At 43.9% G+C, this 25,528-nt stretch overlaps 2 protein-coding genes across 16 annotated transcripts in view; one reads left to right on the top strand and one right to left on the bottom strand.

Moving 5' to 3' along the window:
- The first annotated feature begins 259 nt into the window (after positions 1 to 259).
- On the top strand, positions 260 to 10,412 carry NR2E3 (nuclear receptor subfamily 2 group E member 3). The gene is made up of 8 exons (XM_009249988.4): positions 260 to 582; positions 1,188 to 1,314; positions 1,475 to 1,578; positions 1,665 to 1,886; positions 2,045 to 2,220; positions 3,108 to 3,354; positions 3,732 to 3,837; positions 7,430 to 10,412. Exons 1-8 carry the CDS (start codon positions 489 to 491, stop codon positions 7,560 to 7,562), a joined length of 1,209 nt encoding a protein of 402 aa, XP_009248263.3. The 5' UTR covers positions 260 to 488; the 3' UTR covers positions 7,563 to 10,412.
- Positions 10,413 to 15,396: 4,984 nt separating this feature from the next.
- Positions 15,397 to 25,528, bottom strand: part of MYO9A (myosin IXA) — a 311,747-nt gene continuing 301,615 nt past the window's right edge. For all 15 annotated transcript variants that reach the window (XM_024232451.3, XM_024232449.3, XM_054532836.2 and 12 more), the window contains 3 exons: positions 19,948 to 20,150; positions 17,710 to 17,852; positions 15,397 to 16,888 (listed from right to left, as the gene is read on the bottom strand). In XM_024232451.3, coding sequence (XP_024088219.3) covers positions 16,425 to 16,888; positions 17,710 to 17,852; positions 19,948 to 20,150 — 810 coding nt within the window. In that variant the 3' untranslated portion in view covers positions 15,397 to 16,424. The remainder of the gene's footprint in view (positions 16,889 to 17,709; positions 17,853 to 19,947; positions 20,151 to 25,528) is intronic.

Below are 25,528 nucleotides of genomic sequence, written 5' to 3' on the forward strand. Positions count from 1 at the left end.
CGAGACTCCGTATCAAAACAAAAAAAAAGATTTAAAGTCCTTGGGAGAAGTGGAGTCCACACCTCTCTTCAAGATGCGGCATGCAATGGTGAACAGCTGAGCACACAGGGCAGGAGGGCCCCGGGGGACCTTGGGCAGCCCGGGAACCAGCATGGGGTAGCAGGACTGACGGGCTCCCGGGGCACCTTGGTAATGCTGCAGGTGTGGCCAGTTGATCCCCTGTGGAGACAGTAAAGATTAAGAGGATCATAAACTGCGTCCAGCGGCTGCCCCGGGAGAAGTCTCAAGCCAGAGCCTGTGCTGTGAGGGGCTTCAGGACCTTGGGGCAGCTCCTGAGTTCAGACAGAGTTCAGGCAGGGAGACAGGGGCACAGAGAGACAGAGGTTCATGGACTGAGGCATAAGGCTGGGCCTGGCTCAGCAACCCAGGCCTCCCGCAGGCAGGCAGAAGCTGCCCTGGAACCCACGGAGACCAGACCAACAGCTCTGATGAGCTCCACAGTGGCTGCAGCTGCGCCTGCAGCTGGGGCTGCCTCCAGGAAGGAGTCTCCAGGCAGGTGGGGCCTGGGGGAGGATCAGACAGGTATGGCTTCTCCTGGAGGTAGGGTCGGGTTTGGGCCCTTGGGGAGCAGGGTAAGGGCCAGAGGTTTGCAGGGACCATGGAAGGAGCCAGAGCAACTCAGACCCAGCCCCGCCGGCTGTGGGCAAGGGTGGGGTAGCCTGCGGGTAAACCCAGAATCCTAGAAACACAGTGGGGCGGGGATGGGGGTTGGGGGCGGGCAGGCTGCAGAGCCAGGACAGGACAGCCCAGCCGATGGGGAAGGAAAGAACAGAGAAGCGCCCTTAGGGCTTAACAGCACAGAGGTCCCTAGTGGCGTTGACAAGAATGTTTCTGTGGGATGATGGAGCCTGAAGCCACCCACAGAGAAGGGCTGGGAGCTGGGAAAGTGGAGGTGGGGCTTGGACTCTTGCTGAAAATGGGCAGCTGAGGGAGGAGAGCGGGCAGGGAATGGGGGTGGGGGCTGGGGTGTGGATGCACAATGAGGGAGACACTTTTCCGGATGGAAGAGTCACGCGTGAGTACGTTCAAATGTGGGTGAGCGGGGCCTGAGGACTGGGAAAGGGACCTGAGGGAAGGAGGGGAGCGTGCAGCCCTGCCGCGGCGCAGCCCTGCCCCCTGCCCCTCAGGTGTGAGCGCCTCGCTCCAGTGCCGCGTGTGCGGAGACAGCAGCAGCGGGAAGCACTATGGCATCTACGCCTGCAATGGCTGCAGCGGCTTCTTCAAAAGGAGCGTGCGGCGGAGGCTCATCTACAGGTGAGTGCGGTGGGCCCTGCTGCGCGTCTGCCCCTGAGGGGTTCTGGAGGGGTGAGGGGGCGGGCGCTCAGGGGAAGAGGGGCTTGGGCAAAAATGTCCAAACCCATGGCTCAGGGCCTGGGAGGGACACTGACCCCTGGGGTCTCCTCTTCACCTGCAGGTGCCAGGTGGGGGCAGGGATGTGCCCCGTGGACAAGGCCCATCGCAACCAGTGCCAGGCCTGCCGGCTGAAGAAGTGCCTGCAGGCGGGGATGAACCAGGACGGTGAGGCAGGGGGCTGGCCCGGGGGGACGTGACAAGAGATGGGCAGCGGGACTGGCGTGTTGTCCTGACCCTTCCTGCCTCCCCAGCCGTGCAGAACGAGCGCCAGCCGCGAAGCACAGCCCAGGTCCGCCTGGACAGCATGGAGTCCAACACTGAGCGCCGGCCGGAGTCCCTGGTGGCTCCCCCGGCCCCGGCAGGGCCCAGCCCACGGGGCCCCACACCCATGTCTGCAGCCAGAGCCCTGGGCCACCACTTCATGGCCAGCCTTATAACAGCTGAAACCTGTGCTAAGCTGGAGCCAGAGGATGGTAAGTGGGAGAGCAGCTGAGGGCACAGCAGGGCTTGGCTTCCGGGGTCACAGCAGGGCTGCAGCGCCTCACCTTGATCCTCACTCCCCGGAGCCCCAAGCACTCCCTGCTACCTCCCGAGAAGCAGGCGCTAAGATCACAACCTCCTCCTCCAACAGCTGATGAGAATATTGATGTCACCAGCAATGATCCTGAGTTCCCCTCCTCTCCATACTCCTCTTCCTCCCCCTGCGGCCTGGACAGCATCCATGAGACCTCGGCTCGCCTGCTCTTCATGGCCGTCAAGTGGGCCAAGAACCTGCCTGTGTTCTCCGGCCTGCCCTTCCGGGATCAGGTACCTACCGGCCTGCCTGCTGGGGAGCTAGGTTGGGCTGGGGTCAGGCGGCCCACTCGAGTCAACCAGACAGGGCACACACATCCCCATGCCAGTAAGAATGGAGGTGCACACAGCTTGGATGGTGATGGCTGGGGACACACATACCTTTGATTCAGCGATGGCCACGGTGCATCTCAGGGATGGTGATGGTGGGGGTGCATGCATCTCTGGCACAGAGATGATGGCCGGGGTGCACACCTAGGAAATGATCATGGCCAGGGACCCACAGGGCCCAGGGTCTTCTTAAGTTCTGGAAGACCCTCAGGCCCTGCAGACATTCTGTGGGTGACAAGTGACCTGCACACTCTGAACAGGCTGAGTGGCTGACTCTAGGCCCCCTTGGAGCACAAGTGCCTACGACTTCAGGGCTTGCATTTTAGTCCAATCTCTTCAGCTCTGGGCCATCCCTCTTGGCTTCTAATGGGCAAGCAGATCTTTCAGGAAAACCAGGAGGAGAGGCACGAGGAGGGTCTGAGGCCCTCAGCCAGTCTGTGTGCTGGGGTGGAGCAACTCAGAAGAGTCAGGCCACACCACTTGAATACACTCAACTTAGGACACTCATGAGGCATGTTTCTGAGGCTGCCCCACTTCCAATGGCTCTGGGCGTTCCTAAATGTCCCAGCTGCAGCGCTGGATGGAACCCAGACAGTGTCTCGGATGGTAGGCAGCTGAGCTGGATGGTGCCAAATCCCAGAGCTCTGGGCCTCTGGCTGATGTCAGGAGAGCAGTCTCGGGTCCCAGGACAGCACTTCCATTCCTTGGGTGCCTGAGATGGTGGCAGAGGCTCCACACTGAGCCAGAGAAGCTGTGTGTCTGCTATAACAGGCACCCGTGTCTGAGCACAGGTGATCCTGCTGGAAGAGGCGTGGAGTGAACTCTTTCTCCTCGGGGCCATCCAGTGGTCTCTGCCTCTGGACAGCTGTCCTCTGCTGGCACCGCCCGAGGCCTCTGCTGCCGGTGGTGCCCAGGGCCGGCTCACGCTGGCCAGCATGGAGACGCGTGTCCTGCGGGAAACTATCTCTCGGTTCCGGGCGTTGGCGGTGGACCCCACGGAGTTCGCCTGCATGAAGGCCTTGGTCCTCTTCAAGCCAGGTAACTGAGTCTCTGCCCAAACCTTGAGTGGGAATTCTGGTGACTTCCATCTACCTCTCACTCTCCCTCCACCACCCCCATGTGTGCAGATGTGTGTAGGCCTCTATCCTGGGGGGCGGGAGGAGAGTGGTGAGGCTGTACTCCCTTCTCCTTGGGGCCACTCCTGGTTGACTGTGAGGGGACAGGGCAGGCTGGGAGCCCCTGGGAGCCCCTGAGCCCCAGCCGGAGCCCCTGGTGGCTCCTTTGGCCCTGGCAGAGCCCACCCCCACAGGGCCCCATGCCCATGTCTGCAGCCAGAGCCCTGGGCCACCACTTCATGGCCAGCCTTATAACAGCCGTAAACCGGTGCTAAGCTCACTGGTGCTGCTTCTCCCCAGAGACGCGGGGCCTGAAGGATCCTGAGCACGTAGAGGCCTTGCAGGACCAGTCCCAAGTGATGCTGAGCCAGCACAGCAAGGCCCACCACCCCAGCCAGCCTGTGAGGTGACCTGAGCATGCACCCACCCACTTATCTGTCCCTGCCCTCTAACCTTTCCCTGCCTCTCCCACACCCTCCCAGAGCTCACTGATTAGACAGCACAAGGGTCTCAGTTCAACAGCATACAGCCAACATCTACGGTGTCCCAGGCACAGTGCCAGGCCCCGGGAGTGGGGACCAAGATGTACATAAGACAAAGCTACTGCCTTCTAGAGACAACTGGCAGTGACCTCACTGAAGACACAAACTGCCCTAGCCAGGTACTGAGGGTTGCATGAATCTGCAGGAGACAGAGACCCCCTGGCATGGGAAACATAAAGCAGAATTGGGAGGGACTTTGTGGAGACAGGGCTGGACTTGAAAAGAAGAAGAAGTCTAAAAGAAAACATCATTTGCAAAGGGAGAGAGGGGCAAGCATGATATGTTGTTAGAACAGGAGCCCACTTTGAAGGTATAACAGGTTCCTGCCAGTGAGAAATGGGGAGAATAAGCCAGAAAAGTACCCCAGGACCAGCCCGTTCAGGACTTTGAATGCTAGCCAAAGGCCACGTCTGACTTGGGAGGCAGAGGGCAGCTACTGCAGGTTTCCGAGCAGAGGGTCATACACAGGGCTGGACCTCATGCAGATTGGCATGGCCATGGGTCCAGAGGATACTACTGGGAAGGGGATGGCAGCTACTGCCACCTTCCAGGTGGTTCCCTGGAGTTCTGATCTTTGGGCATGGCCAGGGGGAGCAGAAGGGAGACTCTAGGAGTTGAAATGGGTCAGACCCGGTGTTTGGGTGAAAGTAAGGAATGAGGGAAGAGGAGCTCTGTGGGAGAAGACATTGTTAAAAAAATAAAAAGGAAAGCCAGGAGGAAAGATGGTTTTGAGGGAAGATGATAAGGTGTTTTGAGCATCCTGTAGAGATGCCAAGCACATGGATGGCCCTGGCTAGGTTTGGGGGAGATGTTGCTGTAGGCTGAGTGTGGCTGTGCGAGGGTGGGGCAGGAGCCAGTGCTCTGGGACTATGCTGTTTGGCCCAGCACAGGCAGATGTCATGGAGCCTCAGCAAGGTTGGAGCACTTGGCCTTCGGCATCTACTGGCTATTTTAGACCATGTTATCTGCAATCTTTGGGGCTCCCGGCAGTTTCTTTCTGAAGAAGCGAGCTAATATGGGCATCCTTGCATCACCTCTAATCCAAGAAATGATTACAAGGAGAAAAGGTAATTTCCTTTTAAGAAAAGCCACAGTATACAAAGTATATGCCATATAGCACAGGAAGATTTGTGCTGCTTATGAGCATAGGGAGAACGCTAATACTACTAAGACTTGACTTAGCATCTGAAGAGTGGGTATCAGAGACATTCAGAAACCAGCAGCCTTTCTCTGCCAAGTTTCTGTTGGAACCAACTCCCAGAGATGTCCTGGCATGTTGGTTTTGCGTCAAATTTTAAAATGCTGATTAAGATTTCCTATGTCCCTTTTATAGCAGTTCATTGCCTACTACAAGCAAATTGAACGTGAAGATAGTGGTTTGGGGTTCTCTAATCCAGCATATTATTTCAGTTTTTAAAAACTGAAACACCCAGGAAGAAACACAATTACCATCACCCCCTCATATGCACACAGGCACCAAAGCGAAGTTCCACAAAGTAATTCCTACCTTTACCTTGTACAATTTACCTGATATTTCTCTTTTCTTTTTTTGAAAAGGCTGATTGTGACCCACTGAATTTAGTTTCAGACCCAATAAGTGAGGCAATACCTGCAGTTTGGAAAAAACATTCTTTAACTGACTTTATAGTTATTTCTTCTTCCTCCCACTCTTTAGATCAGAAAAACAGAAGCAGGGAAGGCAGATGGGAGGGGTATACGACTTGCTCAGTGCTGCTGACTTGGCACTAGCAAAAGAAAGGAAGGCCTTAGGTTGGCAAAGCAAGTCCAGCAGATCACTGAGTGGTGGGGACGTCTTCCCCGAAATTCGCAGTGAGGGGAGCATGGGACTGCCCAATGTGGAGTAGCCTCCTCGATGCTGGGCGTTGACTCTGGCCATCAGACCTACCCAGGGAAGGTTTGGTCCCCACATCTGTCTCTTGGGGCTTCACCATCCGTCTTTTGTGTCGCGGACTCCTGTCTTAGCAAATAGTTCTTTTTTTTCTTTTCTTTTTTGAGATGGAGTCTCTCTCTGTCGCCCAGGCTGGACCGCAGTGGCGTGATCTTGGCTCACTGCAAGCTCCACCTCCTGGGTTCACGCCATTCTCCTGCCTCAGCCTCCCGAGAAGCTGGGACTACAGGCGCCCACCACCACACCCAGCTAATTTTTTGTATTTTTAGTAGAGACGGGGTTTCACCATGTTAGCCAGGATGGTCTCGATCTCCTGACTTTGTGCTCCGCCCACCTCAGCCTCCCAAAGTGCTGGGATTACAGGTGTGAGCCACTGCACTCGGCCAGCAAATAGTTCTTATTTAAAACAATAAACATTTTTTACAATGACTATCTCAGCCACCAAAATTATCCTTCAACTTCAGGACATTTTCAGTAATGGCTATCATCATCCTAGGTGGTATACAGACAGGAATTTGTATTCTTATAAACATATTCTTATCTATTAAAAACTAATCATATAATTATAATACTTATATATGAGATTAATAATAATATATTCATATACAGGTGCTCCTTGACTTATGATGGGGTTACATCTGGATAAACCCATTGTTAAGTTGAAGCTACTGTAAGTTGAAGATGAATTTTCATACATAACCCATCTTAAGGAGCATACTGAATGCTTATCACTTTCACATTATGATAAAGTCGAACCATCTGTACAGAGTTAATATAAATTTCACTTTATAATCTTTACATATAATAAACAATATTTACTCATTATTTTCATTGCACTCCTAAACTAAATAGTGGGTGGCGGCTCACAATGGGTCGAGGTAGGTGGAGGCAACTCCTCTGGTTAATGCAGCTTTTCTTTTTCCTTTTTTTTTTTTTTTTTTTTGAGATGGAGTCTCGCTCTGTAGCCCAGGCTGGAGTGCAGTAGTGGGATCCCAGCTCACTGCAACCTCCACCTCCCGGGTTCATGCCATTCTCCTGCCTCAGCCTCCTGAGTAGCTGGGACTACAGGCGCCCACCACCACACCCGGCTAATTTTTTTTTTTTTTTTTTTTGAGACAGAGTCTCGCTCTGTCGCCCAGGCTGGAGGGCAGTGGTGTGATCTTGGCTCATTGCAAGCTCCGCCTCCCGGATTCACGCCATTCTCCTGCCTCAGCCTCCCGAGTAGCTGGGACTACAGGTGCCTGCCACCATGCCCGCCTAATTTTTTGTATATTTAGTAGAGATGGGGTTTCACCATGTTAGCCAGGATGGTCTCGATCTCCTGACCTTGTGATCCACCCGCCTCGGCCTCCCAGAGTGCTGGGATTAGGGGCATGAGCCACCACGCCTGGCCTGAATGTAGCTTTTCCTCGAAATTCCTCCTGACCTGCTCTGGGGACCTCATCTCTCCTCTCCTTCCTCCCCTGCTTTTCCTGGGAGGGCACCGCCCCAGGGACTAGTGCTCAGAAGCTGGTCGTAAAACTGATGGCGTCCTCTCTCCTGTTCAGGTTTGGGAAATTGCTCCTGCTCCTCCCGTCTTTGAGGTTTATCACTGCGGAACGCATCGAGCTCCTCTTTTTCCGCAAGACCATAGGGAATACTCCAATGGAGAAGCTCCTTTGTGATATGTTCAAAAACTAGTGGGGGTGGAGGTGAAATGTTTCCAAGCACTCTGGAAAGCAATCTACTGAAACGAAACATTTGCCTGCTCTTTGCCCCAGCAGTTCCTCGTAGGTGTGTGTACCCAGCAGAGATGCCCACCGAAAGATATTGTAAGAATATTCATAGCAGCTTTATTCATAATAGCCCCAAACTGTATATTGATGGTAGGATGAATTAACAAATTGTGGTATATTCATATAATGAAAAATAATTTAAAAAGAATGAATTATGGATACATGTGGCAACACAGGTAACAGGTAAACTTCACAGACATAAAAGCTGAATGAAAGAAGCCAGGCAGAAGTTCCATTTATGCAGAGTTCAGGAACAGGCAAGACTAATTGACAATAATAGGAGTTGGAATAGTGGTTACTTCTGGGTGGTGGGGGATTGATACAGAGGGGGCTCATGGGAGCCCTCTGGTGTACCAGAAATGTTGATTTTGATCTGGGCAGTGGTTTCACAAATGTATTCATACATAATAATTCATTGAGCTGTGCACTTTATTTTGTTAGACCTCAATAAAAAAGTAAAAACAAAAAAACAAAAAAAAAACAGAAAAACGTTTGGTCAAGGCTCTCCCTTTGAGGACACCGAAGGAATGAGCGCAAGGTCTTTGAGTTCCATCTGGGTTCCACTCCAAGTCAGAGACCAGGGGCAATGAATTCAAGCCCAGTGGAAAATCTCCCATAGAATTCAACCACCCAGCTTCTCTCCAGATGGCATCCCATCATCCGCAGCATCTCAACCTTTATCTCCTATCTCCTTCCTCATCTCCTTCCTAAGTAAAGAACACCTTCCAACTCAACATAAGGCAGCTACAGGTACTTTTTGTTAAAGGGACTCTTCATCACTTCTTAGGTCCTTATGGAAAGATACAGCTCAGACAAACCTCATCATTTTCTTTCTCTCTCTTTTTTTTTTTTGAGACGGAGTTTTGCTCTTGTTGCACAGGTTGGAGTGCAATGGCACAATCTCGGCTCACGACAACCTCTGCCTCCCAGGTATAAGTGATTCTCCTGCCTCAGCCTCCCGAGTAGCTGAGATTACAGGTATGCACCACCATACCCAACTAATTTTGTATTTTCAGTAGAGACGGGGTTTCTCCATGTTGGCCAGGCTGGTCTAGAGCTCCCGACCTCAGGTGATCCACCCACCTTGGCCTCCCAAAGTGCTGGGATTATAGGTGTGAACCTAATCCTTTTTGAAGGTGGACCCAGATGACTGTGAAAATAATATTTTAACATGTTAACATAGATCAGGCAATGTATATATTAATAGCAGGCAGTGAGCTGGGCACTTTTTAAATTGCCATTTAATCCTCAGATTAACTCTGAGGGAAGAGCTAATTTTCTCCATTTATAAATGAAAAAACTGATGCTTAGGGAGGACTCAAACCTTGGTGTGACTCTACCTAATGCTGCTTAACTCTGGCACCACCTTTCCCACTTCCCCTTCACTTTTGGAATGAAAGACTGAACAATTCTGTTGCATTTTCTGCCTTCAAAGGATAAGTGCTTGAAATCAAGACAGAAAGGGTCATGTGAGAAGTCTGAGAAATCCTAGGGGTTCCCTGTCCTTTGGCTTGTGTTTGAATTCCCTTAGCTGACAGAAATGTCCTGTCTACTCAGGAACTCAGAACAGCTAGGGCTGGTGCCAGAGAGGAAAGAGTATGGCAAATGCTGCCCAGCTGAAGCCCTTCTTACTTCAGCCCCCAGGCTACTTCAGATTCTCTCCAACTTTTGAAAGTATCAGAGTGGCCTCAGTTAATCGGTCAACTAATGTCTATAATGCCATTATACAGTCCAATTCCCTATTAAAAGTTTTATCCATATGAGCTAAGCCCTGAGCAAAGCCACCTTAGTAAGACACATAGTTGAACTATGACACGACCAGCCCTGCATATTTATCTTACAGTTTGGCTTTGGAGGACATGGTAAGACTGCAAAGGTAGCCTGCTGAAGTTCCCAGGCTAGCATCTGGGATGTGTGAGCACAGCACATCTACATTGGGAAGGAGATTTGAGGGCTCTCCAAGAAGTCTTGGAGAATTAGAGGAAGTACATAAGCTGGATTGTCCGCTGTCAGTCAATCTGGCATCAATACCACCCTCCCCCACTTCTAAGGGCTTTTCTTCATTGCAGAGATGCCAGGAAGGAACTACATTTCCCAGAAACCCTTTCCCCTAGGATTTGCTAATGAAAGGCACTCACAGGAGATTTTTTCCCCCTAATGCCAAACTGATTAAATTTGGCATTAGGAAAAAGAGAAGCCATTTTTCTTTGGAGACACTGCAGTCACGTTGTGGGAAAATAGATTTCATAGCAGCCTCCTGGCTAGAATTGCACTAGCTTCCAGGCAAGCTCTTGAGAACTCTGGAACTTTTAGCTGAGATTTGCGTTGGCTTTCTTGACCTGTGGGAATATCTCTGACCTTTGTTAGATCCTAATTTCTGTACTAAGTCCATCTCACCTGGAATACAAAAGTGGCCTCTGTTTTCCTAACCTGGTACAGCTCTCAGCATGTCTTACAGACAAGAATACAAACTCCCGTTTGTAAACCACCTAGGATGGTGGCAGCCATTATTCAACTTTTTGTTGTAGATTGGCTCTACAGAAATTCTGATGAGTAATGGCTTTTTCATTGCATTTAGGGTCCTTATTAGGAGAGAATTTGAAAGCTTTTTTTTTTCCCCCCTCAATGCCAGAAATATCTTTGGCTATGAAGCACCACAGAGGTAGTCCCTGTGGGACTATCTGGGCCTTTCTTTTCAAATAAAGCTAGTTTTTAGATTCACGAGACACTTCTCTACCCACAAGGGGATATTTCAAGGTAGGAAGGGCAGGGAAAGACTCAAGGATGCCGAGAAGCGCAACCTCATAGTCAAACCCAGGTATCATGGATGACTAGTCTCTATCTGGTGGACATCACTGGTGTTCCCCACTAGAATGCAGGCTTCACAGGGCAGAGATCTTTTGTTTTGTTCACTAATGTACCCTAAGCACCTAGGACAATGCCTGTGGGTGCTACCTGGAAGTGACACACTCCTCGACTGTGAGTCTGAGATACCTACAAGATTCAACAGTCAGATATTACATGTACTTTATCTACTTTCATGTTTATATCATCTCTGGCTCTAAGACACTGTACTGCCACCCATTCTAGGAGCAAAAGCAATTTAAAAAACAAACCAAACCAAAGCTCTGGTCACTTTTAACTTGCCTCTCCTTATATACCTTTCTGTTCTCAGGTCTTCATAATCACAATAGTTGTCGACTCAGTAATCTCAGGGGCAAGTTTTAAGAATGTATTTTGGCTGGGTGTGGTGGCTCACACCTGCAATCCCAGCACTTTGGGAGGCCAAGGCGGGCAGATCACCTGAGGTCAGGAGTTCGAGACTAGCCTGGCCAACATGGTGAAACACCATCTCTACTAAAAATAAAAAAATTAGCCAGGCATGGTGGCAGGCGCCTGTAGTCCCAGCTACTTGGGAGGCTGAAGCAGGAGAATCACTTGAACCTGGGAGGTGGGAGTTGCAGTGAGCCGAGACTGTGCCACTGCACTCCAGCCTGGGTGAGAGTGAGACTCCGTCTCAAAAAAATAAAAATAAAAATGGTATTTCTAGGTTCTATTTGGGCAACCAAGGGAATTTTAAACAATTAACACTTCATATTTCAATGTAATATGAATTTAATGCAAAAATGTAAACGTAAATGTAACGTAAAAAGAAGTGAGAAGGATGACCCCAGAATTTTAAAAATTGAATACATTTGGCATTAGGGGAAGAAAAAAAATCACTACGTTTTTTTCCCCACGTAACCTTAGACCTGATTTGGCATTTTGGAACCACTGATCCTAGTCAATCCTCTCATCCAATATCTGCCCAGCCAGCACCTTTTATTAGGTGCTGGGATCCAAGAGTCAGCAAGACAGGCAAGTGTTTGACACTGTGAATACTGAGAACTGTTGAGAACACAGACCTCTAACCCAATTCACGGGGTCAGAGCAAACTTCCTAGGACAACTGCCTTTTACACTAAAACCTGAGAGTCAGTAGGAGTTCTCCAAAGCTGGGAGTTTGGGAAACAAATGACTTCCAGATAAGAAAACTAACATTGAGAGAGAGCGAATGCCTTTCCCAGTCATGCAGTACAGTTGGTAGCAGAACAAAAATGGCAAACTGAGTTAAAATTTCTGTTTCTATTGTAATGTGTTGCTTTGCTTTTCAGTGAGAATCCTTGGGCCTTCTGTTAGCAACCTTGCTACTTCAAGTGGCCAATTTAGGGGAGGATCCTAAATGCAGATTTACTGCTTTTCCTCCCCTTCTAGCCTTAAACCGATTAAATGAAGTCTTGACGGCCAGCAGCCTGCATCCACTACAGAAAAAACGACACATTGAATCACACCTTCACTTGAATTCAGTTGAGTTCCAGTGACTACCACCTCTGTGCTTTGTCAACGTTGGGTTGAGTCCTTTCCTGAAAACACATCAGTGTAACTAAGAAGTCACTGCTGTTTCTTGGAGTTGGGTTGGAATAGTTGGAGTGGGAGCCAGGATGGTTGGAAAACAAACCACACATATTGCTGCTTCTGGAAGCTTTGTTCTTTAATGAGCCGTGGGGTGATAGTTGTTCATCAAGCTGCTTTTGTGTAGCCATACAGTGCATATTTTGAGTGACACAAACTGCACTTTATACAGATGATATCTTGTTACCCCTCAACCCCCCGGCAAAGAAAAAAAACAAAAAGGAAATTACAAAGTGCCTGTTGATTGCATCCGGAATGTAATCAGTTCCGTGGGTGAGATAAATCATTCTTCTTATAGAATTATTCTATTAAACAGTAAAATGTTATATTTCACAGGATATGTCCTTTTATAATACAGTTTTTTTAAAAAATTTACACTCAGCATACTTATAAATTACTTAAAATCCATTAAAATAATATAATACTAATCTGTAGTCCACACCTTTCCCATAGTAAATACAAATACTTGGTTCAAAAGGTGCAACTTTTATATGACCTCAGAGGGCTGATAAATAATAGGCATTAAGAATGGATGACTAGCAAGGTGACAGGCCCATTGTTGGGGCTTTTATGAAAATAGTTTCAACCAGGGGACCAATTTGAGACCTAATAGATCCATCTCCACAATCATCATTTTGCTGTTACACTTTCAACACCCAATCAAATGTGGGAGTCATTCCAGAGAAAAGTGGTTAAAAGAAGTCTAGGGCATAGAAAAAGAGGACTCTCACGGATACCAAGGAGTTTTACTACCAAGGCCAGCATGGTATTGCGCGACAGTGCTCGGGAGTTGTCACAAGAGTATGGGTGGACATAACACATTTGTCCATACAGAATGATGCATGCCCCGCATCCAGCTTCCCACCAAGAAGAGAAAAGAGAGGAGGATGAGGAAAGCCATGGAGTATGTTTCTTTTTAAAATGAAAACTCTCTTAGCTTTGAACACATCCTGAGAATCCTTTCTTCTTTCTAGTTTACCAAAGTGCTTGTTTGTTACAGTTAAAAACACAGCCCACAGGCACTGAGGTGGGACTACAGAACCTTGCTGGACCACATCTTTTCAGCACATTTCTGTGACCCTCTGTTTTTGACGGAGAAAACAACTCTACTGTTTTGAAACACAGAACAGAGTCTTCATTAATCTTCCAGCAGGGTAAGCGCTCTGGCAGGTTTCCAAAGCATGAGAAGGTGGGGCTCTAGTATTCCATCCCAGGACCTCTGGCCCTTTTGTCTCTCTCTGCAAGGCTCATAGTTGGAGGGCTGTATCTCCCTTTGGGTTTTCAGAAGCCCAGAGTGGCAAAATAATTTAAATGGCAGGAGGTACAAAGTATGTTGTAAACTAAGCCTCCCTGAATCCTGCTGTATTTGCTGTTAATTTGCTTCAATTAGTGATACAGAATGAAATCACACTTCTCTGCTTTTGTTGTTACATTTTCCATAATAAGTACATACTAAATTAATTACAGGGATACATTCACTTTAATGGGCAGAGTTGAAAATTCAGGTTTTGTTTGGGGCTGGGAATGTGTGCTGTGAGTAGAGTGCTCTGCATTTTGGAGTATGGGCTCCAAATGTGGAGCTGCCCCACTGCTGCCACGCAGAGATCAAAGCAAACAAGCAAAGGAGAAGCACTATGGAACCACAAATGTGATGCATATTAAGGGCTAACAGTTTCATAAGTGATTGATTGTAATGCGGCATCACTTTGTGGTGACATAACTTTACCATGCAGAGGGCCAGTGAGAACAGATGGATGCAGACATAGCGTTTGGTTCTGAAGGTTTTTAAGAGTTATGGCTTCATCTCTTGATCGGGCCAACAAGGCCTACTACCCTATGTAAACAACGGCTTTCCCTCAAAGGGAGGGCCCCACACTGCTCTCCAATCTTATCATTTTGTGGATCTCTCCTCCTCACCCACCCACCCCAATCCTGGCAGATTAAATAACTAGAAATCCACAAATCTAGCAACTGAAAAAACAAGTTGTTTTTTTTTTTAATTGAATTTTACCCAAATTGGAGTTTCAGGTCCCTGAGAAAAATTATAACGTCTCTTAACATCCATCACCTAGTTCCTATAAAGTGACCTACATCAGTCGTTTTTTAACTGCCAACAAACTTATTTTGCCAAAAAAACCCCACAAAGATTTAGAAGGAAGAACATGTGCTAATGTGTTCTTCTGGCCATTCCTCTGGGCCACAGGAAATTATTCTATAAGGGCAATCTCTTTTTTTCTATACAGGATTTAACCAACATTCTGGAGCAAGAGCAGAGTAACAATTAATGCCCAGCAGTACACTACTCTCCCAAGAACACTGAAACACAGACTGTGCAACCTGGCACGGGGCTAAGGAACCAGCAATCCCACTCTGACACACCATGCTGAGGGGTTTTCCTCTCTCCTCTAGGAGATTCTCTGAAATTCAGATTTTTAAAAGCTTAACATTTATTACTCCTCAGGACAAGATGAACAAGGTGGCAGATGTCTGTGGGATATAAAGCATAACATTTGCTCATTAACCATCATTATTCTGGAGATTTTAAAAGCTTCCTTTCTCTGGCTCAATTCTGAACCCAAAGTAGGGAGAGGTAAGACTCCTGCTACCTTTAGCTGCCACTCAGAATTATGCTCCAAGTCTAACCTCTGGGGCTGGCCAATAACCACTGAGGCAGTGGCATGAGGTTCAGTGTTGTGTAACAGGAGAGACTCTGCCTTAACAAAAGACTTAATATTTCCACAACTTCAAAGAAGTATGAAAAGGAAGAATAACCAAAATACAGGTTATAGATGGTAAAGGCTCTTTTTCAGAGCAGTGCATGTAGTAGCAAGACAAGATGCATTTAGTAACTTTAAAAATAAACATTTCACATACTTATCTCAAGAAAGGCTATCATGTTTCATTTTTCATATATTATAAATAGCAAAAACAGATTTCTAATCCCACAAATGCTAAGATACTTAAAATGCTATTATAACTCATGTGTATGAAGACCACCCAGTGGTGAAAATGATGTCTTACTATTCCCTCAACCCAGGGATGAATGGCTCTCAACCCAGGGATGAATGGCTCTCATCCCCCTGTCCAGTGGCCCCTAATCTGTGGGAAGAAATTCCATAGGAAGGAGGGAAGCACAAGGTTAAAAAGAAATATGCCTACTATACATACATATTTACAATAAACTTCAGTAACCAGAATATTAACAAAAATAGCTTCAAGTAGTCCTTGATTTTTTTCCATCTATTTAATACTGATGGTCTGAGAAAAGGAAGATAAAAGTTAGATAGGTCATATTAAAAACCTTTTTATTTTTTGGCAGCTTTCTGTAACACTTATTCATGCAATATTGTATGTGAATGTTTTTGGAAACTAACTAAACGGTCACATTATTTGTTTGAGTCTGTAGTGGGAATCCACCAGCAGATGAACAGGCTCATATGCGGTTTTCGGTTTAATCTATACAAAGAGAAAAGCCTGAATGGCTCAGGATGAAACCTTCATAAGTTTAGGGATCACCATGTCTCCAGGAAACTAAAAAATAATGTAGAAGAATCTGATCCTAGGACCAAGAAACATGAGAACAGTATGGCTACTGACACTTCAGCCCATGCAATGTATTTGGCAGGAACTAAACAGGAGTTAAACCAGCACTGATTATTATGACATCAAACATCAAAAAACAAAATAGGTATTCTCTTCTTCACTGTATAACAATATATCTGAGACACGCTCTGATGGCTTAATGGAAACAATCACGTTTTTCTTTTTTGCTTTCCCCAGAATATAACATGGAGTGTTTTTTCAGAAATCTTAAAATAGAGGGATTAGGCTTTTTGTTTGTAAGTTTTTGGAAAAAAATTATATTCTACCCTAGCTCCTAACTATCCCAAAATAAACCCAAAGGCTTTTGCTTTCATGGTTAAGAAAGATTTATACGTTTTCTTCAAATGTCAGAAATGAGAGGGTCCCTCAGGACAGCAATATCCCCCCTACTTCAACACCCACCTTTGGGAAGGGAAAAGAGGGTGGGGGAGAGGCAACTACAACTGACCCAAATCCCCAGGCCCTAAGTGGCTTTGTATAGTAAAATCTCAATTCAAATACAGCAGCCAAGGCACAGCTGGCACCATCCCCAGCAGGCTTTCTGCTTCTGCAGGAGGCCCAGGAATTCAGCACATACAGTCTTAGCCATATGCTTAGAAAAGAGGCAGGACCACAATTAGGATTGACTATTGTGGACGAGGTGATGAAACACAGCCCCAAAGGTGAGATGTGTTTGCCACTCTGTAGCCACGGAGGGACACACATCTGCCGGTTCAGACCATAAATTCATTATTTCCAAAGAGTGCTAGCTGTTGGTTGGAGGTGCAGTCTGGGTCCACAGTTTTTCTGCGGCCAGACATGACTGTCCCCTCTGGGGTCTCTTTGGTTTTCTGAGGTGAGTTTTTCACATTCTTTAATTTTTGTTTGCCCTTTTCCGGGTTGAAGGTTCCTCTGCTGATGAACTGAGGCTTGTCTTCCAGGAATTTGGTCTGGCCCAGTGGTCCTTCCATTCCCAGGGCCTCATTACCTGAGGCAGCTCGGTAGAATGGAGATTTGGAATAAATCTGAAATAGTTTTCTGGTCCCATGAGATGATGCCGTGTTAGACAGACATAAAGAGGAGACCGAAGAGTCCACGACATCTAAAGAGTCTTGCTGCTTTTTAAGTTGCTTTCGCAACTTGCTGGAAGGTTCAGACTTGCCAGCTGTTTTCAGGGAGCTAAGGGCTAAGCTTCTCTCTAATGCAAAAAGGAGACCAAAGATGTAAATGACAGTGCCCTCTAAAGCAAATCATCATATAATGAATAGGTGTCACTGTTCACACATGAAATTGGGTGGGATAAAATTCAGAGGGTCCAGGATGACTTACTATAGGCACAGTCACAGTCAAAGAGAGCTCACCATCCATTTCTCTATATAGCATTTCCGAATCATCCCCAAGGAAATCTGGTGTTTGACTATGCCACCAGCGGAGGCCTAGAACAGTCACTATCATTTCAAAAACTGCCAGGATATGTAGGTAAGTCCTACGTCTCCCTGAGACATGCCACCCAGTTAAACACCTCCTTTGTATATGTATATAGTCCCACCTCACAGTGGGGCACAATGCCTGCCACCCTCAGAAAATGGGTTATGGGTCAGTAAGACAACATATATTGTGTTTATTGGCTTTTCTCTGTGGTAAGTACAGGATAAAACATTAAATTACCAAAAAAACAAAACAAAACAAAAAACTCAATCACACTGAAGAGTTGGTTTGATAAACAATGTATATGGAAGCTTTACAAAGACAGCAGGAAAAAACAGACCTTCCGTGGAAGTCAGGAATCTAAGTAGCAAAGATAATTATATTTCTTATCCCCATCCAGGTAGTGATAAGGACCTGTATGCCAAACGATGAAGGCTAAAATTATATGGATAAAAGGACAAAATTCCTCAAGACTTTGTTATTGCTGATGTACGGTCAGTAAATTCTTAAAAGACTTTGTCCTAGTTTTGGAATCTTTATTCCTCCTTTGCAAAACAAATCTGGAGTCTTTGGTCTACCATGTTCACTTACCTGATTTCTCAGAGATAGCACATTCGGACTCCATATTCAAATTTTCTGAGCTATCAGCAGTCCCAATGGAGGCCTCAGACTCAAGGGTTTCATCATCAGAGGCACGGGGTTCCAGTACAAGCATCTCAAATGTTAGCTCCTCCCTGTAAGATACAATCAAGAAACCATTAGCATTTGATAGGAAGTGGAAGGAAGATAACAGAAAAAAAGATTCTCCATGGAAGTCAGGAATCTAAGAAGCAAAGAGAGTCCATTTTTACTGTCCCCATCCAGGTGGTGATGAGGACCTCTATGCCAAATATGGTGAAGGCTAAAACTATATGGACTAAAGGACAAAATGACAGATAGCCAATCTAGGACCAATAATAGGGGTAAGGGTAGGGTGAAGAAAGATGTAGTGGTGAGATCTTTCAGTAAAATGAACTCTGGACTGATAAGCAGGAGATGAGGGCTCTAACCTTGTTCATAATATCCATAATGCATCAGGAAAGTACCTTTCTCTTCTGGGCCTCAGCTTCCTACCACAAAACAAAGAGATTAAACTAGATAATCTCTAAGATTCCTTCCAGCTCCTAAACTATTTTCCATGAAGCTTACTAACTGGCTATAGACTATACCCTCTATCTTCACCACAGACACCTCTAGACGAAGAAAAACACTGATTGATCTTTTCTGTCCTTTGAAGCTTATGCCATCTTCAGTTGTCATATTCTCTAGTCTCCCTTCTTCATCACGGTCACCCAGCTACCTCTCAGTAACGCCCCACATTCCGTGAGGTCTTTGGTACTCAGCTCCTAATCTTGCTTTCTCACTAATGCCTGACATCACCTGATCTATTCAATTAATATCTTTTTAAAAACTCATCTCAATATTCTAACACTGAAGTTCCTTTATGTCTGCAACTTTTAACAATATTTTCCTCCACTTTATCTAAGCTACTTTCTCCAATGGGCAGATCCTGGAGCTTGTCATTACCTGAATACACCAACTCTGAATCCAACACTCTACCCTGTTAACAACCTCCTTATCCTTCCAATTCTTACTCACCTTCTAATCAAGTCTCTTCCCTAACAGAGCCCCTTACCTTTACTTCCACTTTACCTGGCTTGAGATCCATGAACAATCATTTCAAGAATAGTATCACCAGCATTACAATTGTCTGAGGCCATGTACATTCTGAGACTCTGCTCGTTCTTCTTTCTTTTTCTAGAGACTCTCCCCTTCCTTGAAAATTCCTATTAATCCTTCAAGACTGCCAATATCATCTGCATCAAAGCCAAATTGGGTCTTCTTTTCAGATCACTCTTCTAGCAAATAGCCCCTGGTCAATGTACATCATCTTTGCCTTATCATGTTTTTTACAGCTGAGCCCCAGCTGCTTTTTTAGCTGGCCTATATTCCAGAATCAAGCATGAGAGACCAAGAAAGTACTTTAACAGTCTTACATCCCCTTGTAAACCAAACTCAAGACCTGGGATCCTGGAACTCAGGAATAAAGATCCCATTAAGACTTCCTAAGAGTCATCAATGTCGACCAGAACTATTACACAGCACCTGTAGGGAGAACCATGGCATGTTCATATTATCCCCAAGGCATACTGTCACCCAATCCCTGCAACAGTGATGAATGGAGGTAAAAGAGCTTCTTATTTGTCTCTCTCCTAAATTGCAACCAATTTCCCTATCCAGTATCCTAGCACCTCTAGGGCTATAGCCTTACTATGACCATCTAGTTGCTGTTCCCATGGTCATATGGATCTTTGGCTAATAACCTTCCTTCATGGATTTGTAAATAATGCCTATTCTTGAAAGGGACTTTGGCTTAGCCTAAGAATTCCTACTCTTCTTTGCAAAATAAATCTGTTCACGGAGGCTGGTCTCTGACCTGTTAGGACTCCAGTACCTCATCTTGGCTCCCCACTGTTACTGCTAGATGAATCATGACTAAGACTGACATGCCCTGTGGATACTGTGTCCTCCTCGCAGTCAGCCTCTACAGACCATCACTGTAGCAGCCTCAGGTTTTCCAGCTCATAGAACTGGCTTCCCAGAGGGAGCAACTCTCACACTGTTACCTGAGTATAGACAACACGTCTTTGTCATCTCAACATCTCCTGTATCATCTGACACGGTGTTTAACACACAGGAGATAACAAATAAGAAAAAATAAAGAAACGATAGAAGGAAGGAAACGAAAACAGACTGTAACTGTCTCTCCCCTTCCTCCTGGATACTCACTTCTCCTTCTGTAGGTTCTCAATCTGCTCAGTCAGTACTCTCTCCTCCTGCTGCATAGCTGCTTGCTGCTGTTCTGTGATGTCAGTCTCCATGGCTGCCTCATTAGTCAAGGTCTCCTCTGAGACATCAGACACAGAAGGCAACCGAACTACAACAGGAGACGATGGACCTGGATAGTTTCCTCGACGAATACGCCCCTTTCCCTGCAGAGAAAAATTCATGTTAGAAAGTAAATTGAGTGACAGCATCAGTTTTATGTTGCTCTTTTAGGATAATAAGTGTATTTCCATCACACCAGGTGAATGGTAAGAATAAATGGAAACACTCTGCGAGGCCTAGGATATTTAGTGAGACATATTCATACAACACATTTAAGTTAAAATATTTCTTCCAAGAGTACTGGAAAATGGATACTTTGGTAGGTGGGAGTGTAAGAACCCATTGTGTACTGAGATGAGTTTCTTCTTTTAATATAAGCTGCATCCATTCCAAACAAAATAGCCACATCTGGATATTTATTTTTAAATTAATTAAAATTGAACTAACATTTCAGTTCTGCAGTCACACTAGCCACATTTCAAGTGCTCAATAGCCACTTGACCCCCACACTGACTGGTACAGATCTACATTTCCGATCATCATAGTAAGTTCTGATGGATAACAGTGCTCTATAACTGTAGCCTTGGAATGCATAATCTCTCTAGAAAGACCATAGAAGTATGTTCTAAAACTCAGTTTTGAAAAACAAAAACAAAATGTAGTCATTTATAGAACACAGGGTGCTAGTGAGATATATTTTCTTAGGAAACTTCTATTCTTGAGATCAGAGTGTGAAAATCTCATTGCTGCTTCTTCCTTTTTTTTTTTTTTTTTTTAAACATTGGTTACTTTATATATGACTTTCTTCTGGTAGTGGCAAAATAAACTTTTTAGGTTAATCTCCTGCTAAGAAACATAAAAACTCAACATATGCTAGAAGGCACTGAAGAGCTAACAAGATAGATTAAGGAGACGCTAGTCCAGCATTCAGTGCTAATCTAAATGTCAGAGGTGGCTGTGACTCTAAACAGAGCTTTTGACATACTACAGCAGAGGATGGCAAACTATAGCCCGTGTGGCAAATCTAGCCTTGCACATATTTTGTAAATACAGGTTAATTGGAATACATTCATCTCATCAATTTACTTATTGTTTATTGCTGCTTTTGCAGAACAATGGCAGAGTTGATTGCTGAGACAGAGATTGGCCTACAAAGACTAAAATATTTATTCTCTAGTCCTTTACAGAAAAAGTTTGCCATCATCTTGGGGTAGAGAATAAAAGTTGGAGCCAGACCCACACAATGGTGTGGGTTGCTGCCTGGCAAAACCTCCGTGCCTGACACTGGGATCCCCAAGGTTTGTTTCTTAGACATAAGAGTAAACTGAAATTATAAAAGTCCTCACAGATACTATAGTCTAGCTTCAAGTCATCTGAATAGTCCAGAAAATTCTAATCCCTAAAAATGAATTAAAGTAATCTCAGACTGCTAATACTTTAGGACCAGGCAGAAAAAAATGAAAACATTCTTGGAGGAAAGTAACATTATCTAGGCCTCAAAATATTTTAAAAATAGTTTTTCAAATACTCTGACAAATAATCAAAGGTAACAGGCACAAAAGGAGACAGGACAATGTAAATGAAAACTAGTAAAAATGACAGAAAACAGAAACCCTAAAAGACTCCAGATATTGTGGCTATCAGATTTAAAATAACCATGCTGAAGGAGACAGGAAGACATAGCTGAAGTAGTGTACTGGAAATTAGGTCAAAAGAAAAATCCTGAACCAAGCAGGAAGAAACAAAAGAATGGAAAAATTCACAAAAGAAAGTAAAAGAATGGCTGGGCGCAGTGGCTCATGCCTGTAATCCCAGCACTTCGGGAGGCTGAGGCGGGCAGATCACCTGAGGTCAGGAGTTCAAGACCAGCCTGGCCAACATGAAGAAAGCCCATTTCCACTGAAAATACAAAAATTAGCTCGGCATGGTGGCATGCGCCTGTAGTCCCAGTACTAAGGATGCTGAGGTAAGAGAACTGCTTGAACTCAAGAGGCAGAGGTTGCAGTGAGCCAAGATTACGCCACTGCACTCCAGCCTGGGCAAATATCAGGACAAGAGAGAGATCCTATAGAATAAATATTGAAGAGATCATGGCAGAGAATTTTTTAAAAGCAGTTAAAGATATTAACCTAGGAATTTAAGAAAGCTTACAACCCCTAAGAAAGAGAAATAAAAAGAAGTCTATACCTAGACAAACTACTGTTAAAAACTAAAGGTCTAAGGCGAAAGAAAGACTTAAAAGCAGTTACAAAAAGCAAATTCCTTGCAAAAAAGGAACAACTATTAGATTCAAAGTTTATTTCTCAACAGAAACAATGGAATACAGAAAACAATGGAATATTTTCATGGTGATGAAAAAGTAACTGCCAAGCTTGACTGTTATATGTAGAAAATAATTTTCAGGAATGAAGGTGAAATAAAGACATTTCAGACAGACTAAGAGGAGAATCTCACACCAGCAGACCTGCACTAAAGGAAATATTGAAGGAAAGATTGAAAATGTCTCGAAGAAAAGTTAGAGGTGTGAGAAATAACGAAAGGCAATGAAAAGTGAGTATGTTTAAATAGTGACTGCATAAAACATAATAGCGATGTGTTGAATTTAAAACATACAGATAATTAAGATACACAACAACAAGAGGAACAAAATCATATCATAGTAAGGCATATTAAAACACCTGTATTATCTGGGAAAAAGATAAAACTACTAGTTAACAAACACTGATAGATCACAGATCTGTTTTCACCATTTGGTTAATGACTGAAATAATAGTAAAAGAGTAAAACTTCCAAACAAAAGAAAAAATGGAATAAAAAAGTAGTCAAAAAATGCAAGAAAGAGCAAAAAAGGCAAGGAAGAAAAGAAAAAGGAACATATATCAGGCAGGACAAATAAAAAGCACATAAAAAACAGTAGATTTTAAGCCCAAATATATTGGTGAGTATATTAAATATAAATAGATGAAATGCTCCTATTAAAATTTGAAGATTGTCAGGCCGTATAAAAAAAAAGAAAACCTAACTATATGATGTTTATAAGAGACATGTGAATTCAGAAAGGCTGACAGTAAAGAAATGGGAAAAAAAAAGACATACCATGCAAATACCAAAATAAAGCTAGTACAGCTATATTAACTGTAAACAAAGTAAACTTTAAGAAGTATTACCTGTGATAAAGAGGGATACCTCACAATGACAAAGGTTCATATTATGAAGAATAACATTTCCAAATATGTATGTACCTAAGAAATTGCTTCAAAAAATTTAAAGTAAAATATTGACAAAACTATTAAAAAAAATAGACTATAATCAGTACTGAGAGAACAAGTGTGCACACGCAATCAGAAATGACATAAAACTGAACTTAATATAAGCAATCTAACAGACATATACAGACTTCAGTATCTAACTACAGAATACTCATTTTAAAGCACGCACAGCAAGACAACAAAATTCCAAGGGTTGAAATAATTTATCTGACCATTAAAGTAATTTAAAACAAGTTTTCTAATAATGTAGTTGCAAAGAGAAAATTAAAAATTCTTGTATACTCAGAAATTAGGAAATAGACTTTAAAACAAACCATGGTCAAAGAGGAAATCACAACAGAAATTAGAAAATATTTTGAATGAAACAATATAAAAACCCATGTAAGCTGTCTACTTTAAAGTTACAGCCTTAAATACATACATTAGAAAAGAAGGAAATATTCATAATTAAAGATTTAAGAATCTATTACAGGAAACTAGATAAAGAACAACATAATAAATTCCCCCTGCAACAAAAGCAGTAAAGAAAAGAGCAAACAAACATTAGAATAAAGACAACCAAAGCCAAATGTAGCTCTTTGAAGAGGCTAATAAAATTTTTAAAACCCTAGCAAGACTAAAAGAGAGACGTCACAAATAACCAAAGGTGGGAATGAAAAGGGGGATATCACTACAAATCCTGTAGACCCAAAGAGGATAAGAGACTACTAAAAACAACTTCATGTCAATAAATATAAAATTTTAGGCAAAGTGGAGAATTTCTACAAAAATCTAATTAATACCATCAATGAAGAAATTAGGAATGTGAACAATATTAAAGAAATTGAATCCAGAATCAAAATCTTTCCAAAATCAAAACTCTAGGCCTACATTTCAGCGGCAAACAAGAAGAAATAACAAATTCTTCCACAGAATTAAAAAAGAAACTATTCCCTAACTTGTCTTTACAGGCAAGCATTAACTTTGATAACAAAACAAAACAAATACATTAAAAAGAAGGATTATTGCCAAGTGCAGTAGTGCATGCCCACAATCCCAGAACTTTGGGAGGCTGAGGCAGGTGGATCGCTTGAGCTCAGGAGTTCGAGACCAGCCTTGGCAACATGGCAAAACCCCTTCTCTACAAAAAAAAAAAAAAAATACAAAAATTAGCCAGGTGTGGTGGCACGTGCCTGTAGTTCCAGCTGCATGAGGGACTGAGGCGGGAGCCCAGGAGGTTGAGACTGCAGTGAGCCAAGATCATGCCACTGCACTGTAGCCTGGGTGATAACAGTGAGAGCCTGTCTCAAAACAAACAAACAAAAACAAAAAAGGATTATTATGGGTTAACTTTACTCATAAACACATGCAAAAATCCTAAACAATATCCTAACTACAACGGAATCAAGTAATATAGAAAATGTAATATAAAAATTTTAAATATATGAAAAGTTGGATTTATTGTATAGTATGATACTACTACATACACATAATACAATGATACTACTACATTATAATGTAGTAGTCTAATGTGGCCCATTAGAAGTGGACTCAGTGTAATGTGTCATATCAACGCAATAAAAAAGTCTGATAAAACCTCAATACATGCAGTAAAGGCATTTCATAAAATTCAACATTCTGTCACAATAACAACTCTTAGAAAACCTGGAATGGGAAGGCACATGCTTAATCTCATAAAGTACCTACAAAAATTCTATAGCAAACATGACACTTGGTGGTAAAAGATTGAAAGCTTTTCCTTTGAGGCTGGGAACATGCCAGTAATGATCACTATCACCACTTCCACTCAACACTATACTGGAGGTTCTAACTTACATAAGAAAAAGAAAGAAAAGGTATAAGGATTACAAAAGAGCAAATGAATCATTATTCATGAATGATATGACTGTACAGGTAGAAAATCCACAGGAGTCCACAAAAAACTTATTAGAATAAGTGAATTCAGCAAAGTCACTGAATACAAGATGAAAAATACCAAAATCAATTGTATTTTTATACAAGCAACAGAAAATAAAAATTTTAAAATACCTATGATTGCATTTAAATATTAAATACCTAGCAGTAATTCAAACTAAAGATGTGTAAAATCTCATCATACAAAACTATAAAACACTTTTGAGAGTAGCTAATGATCTACATGAATGAAGAGATATATCATGTTCACAGATGGGAAAAATCAGTATCGTAAAAATGTCAGTTCTCCAGAAGGCAAT

Source organism: Pongo abelii, chromosome 16 (genome assembly GCF_028885655.2).
Source record: "Pongo abelii isolate AG06213 chromosome 16, NHGRI_mPonAbe1-v2.0_pri, whole genome shotgun sequence".
NCBI classification, from domain to species: Eukaryota; Metazoa; Chordata; class Mammalia; order Primates; family Hominidae; genus Pongo; species Pongo abelii.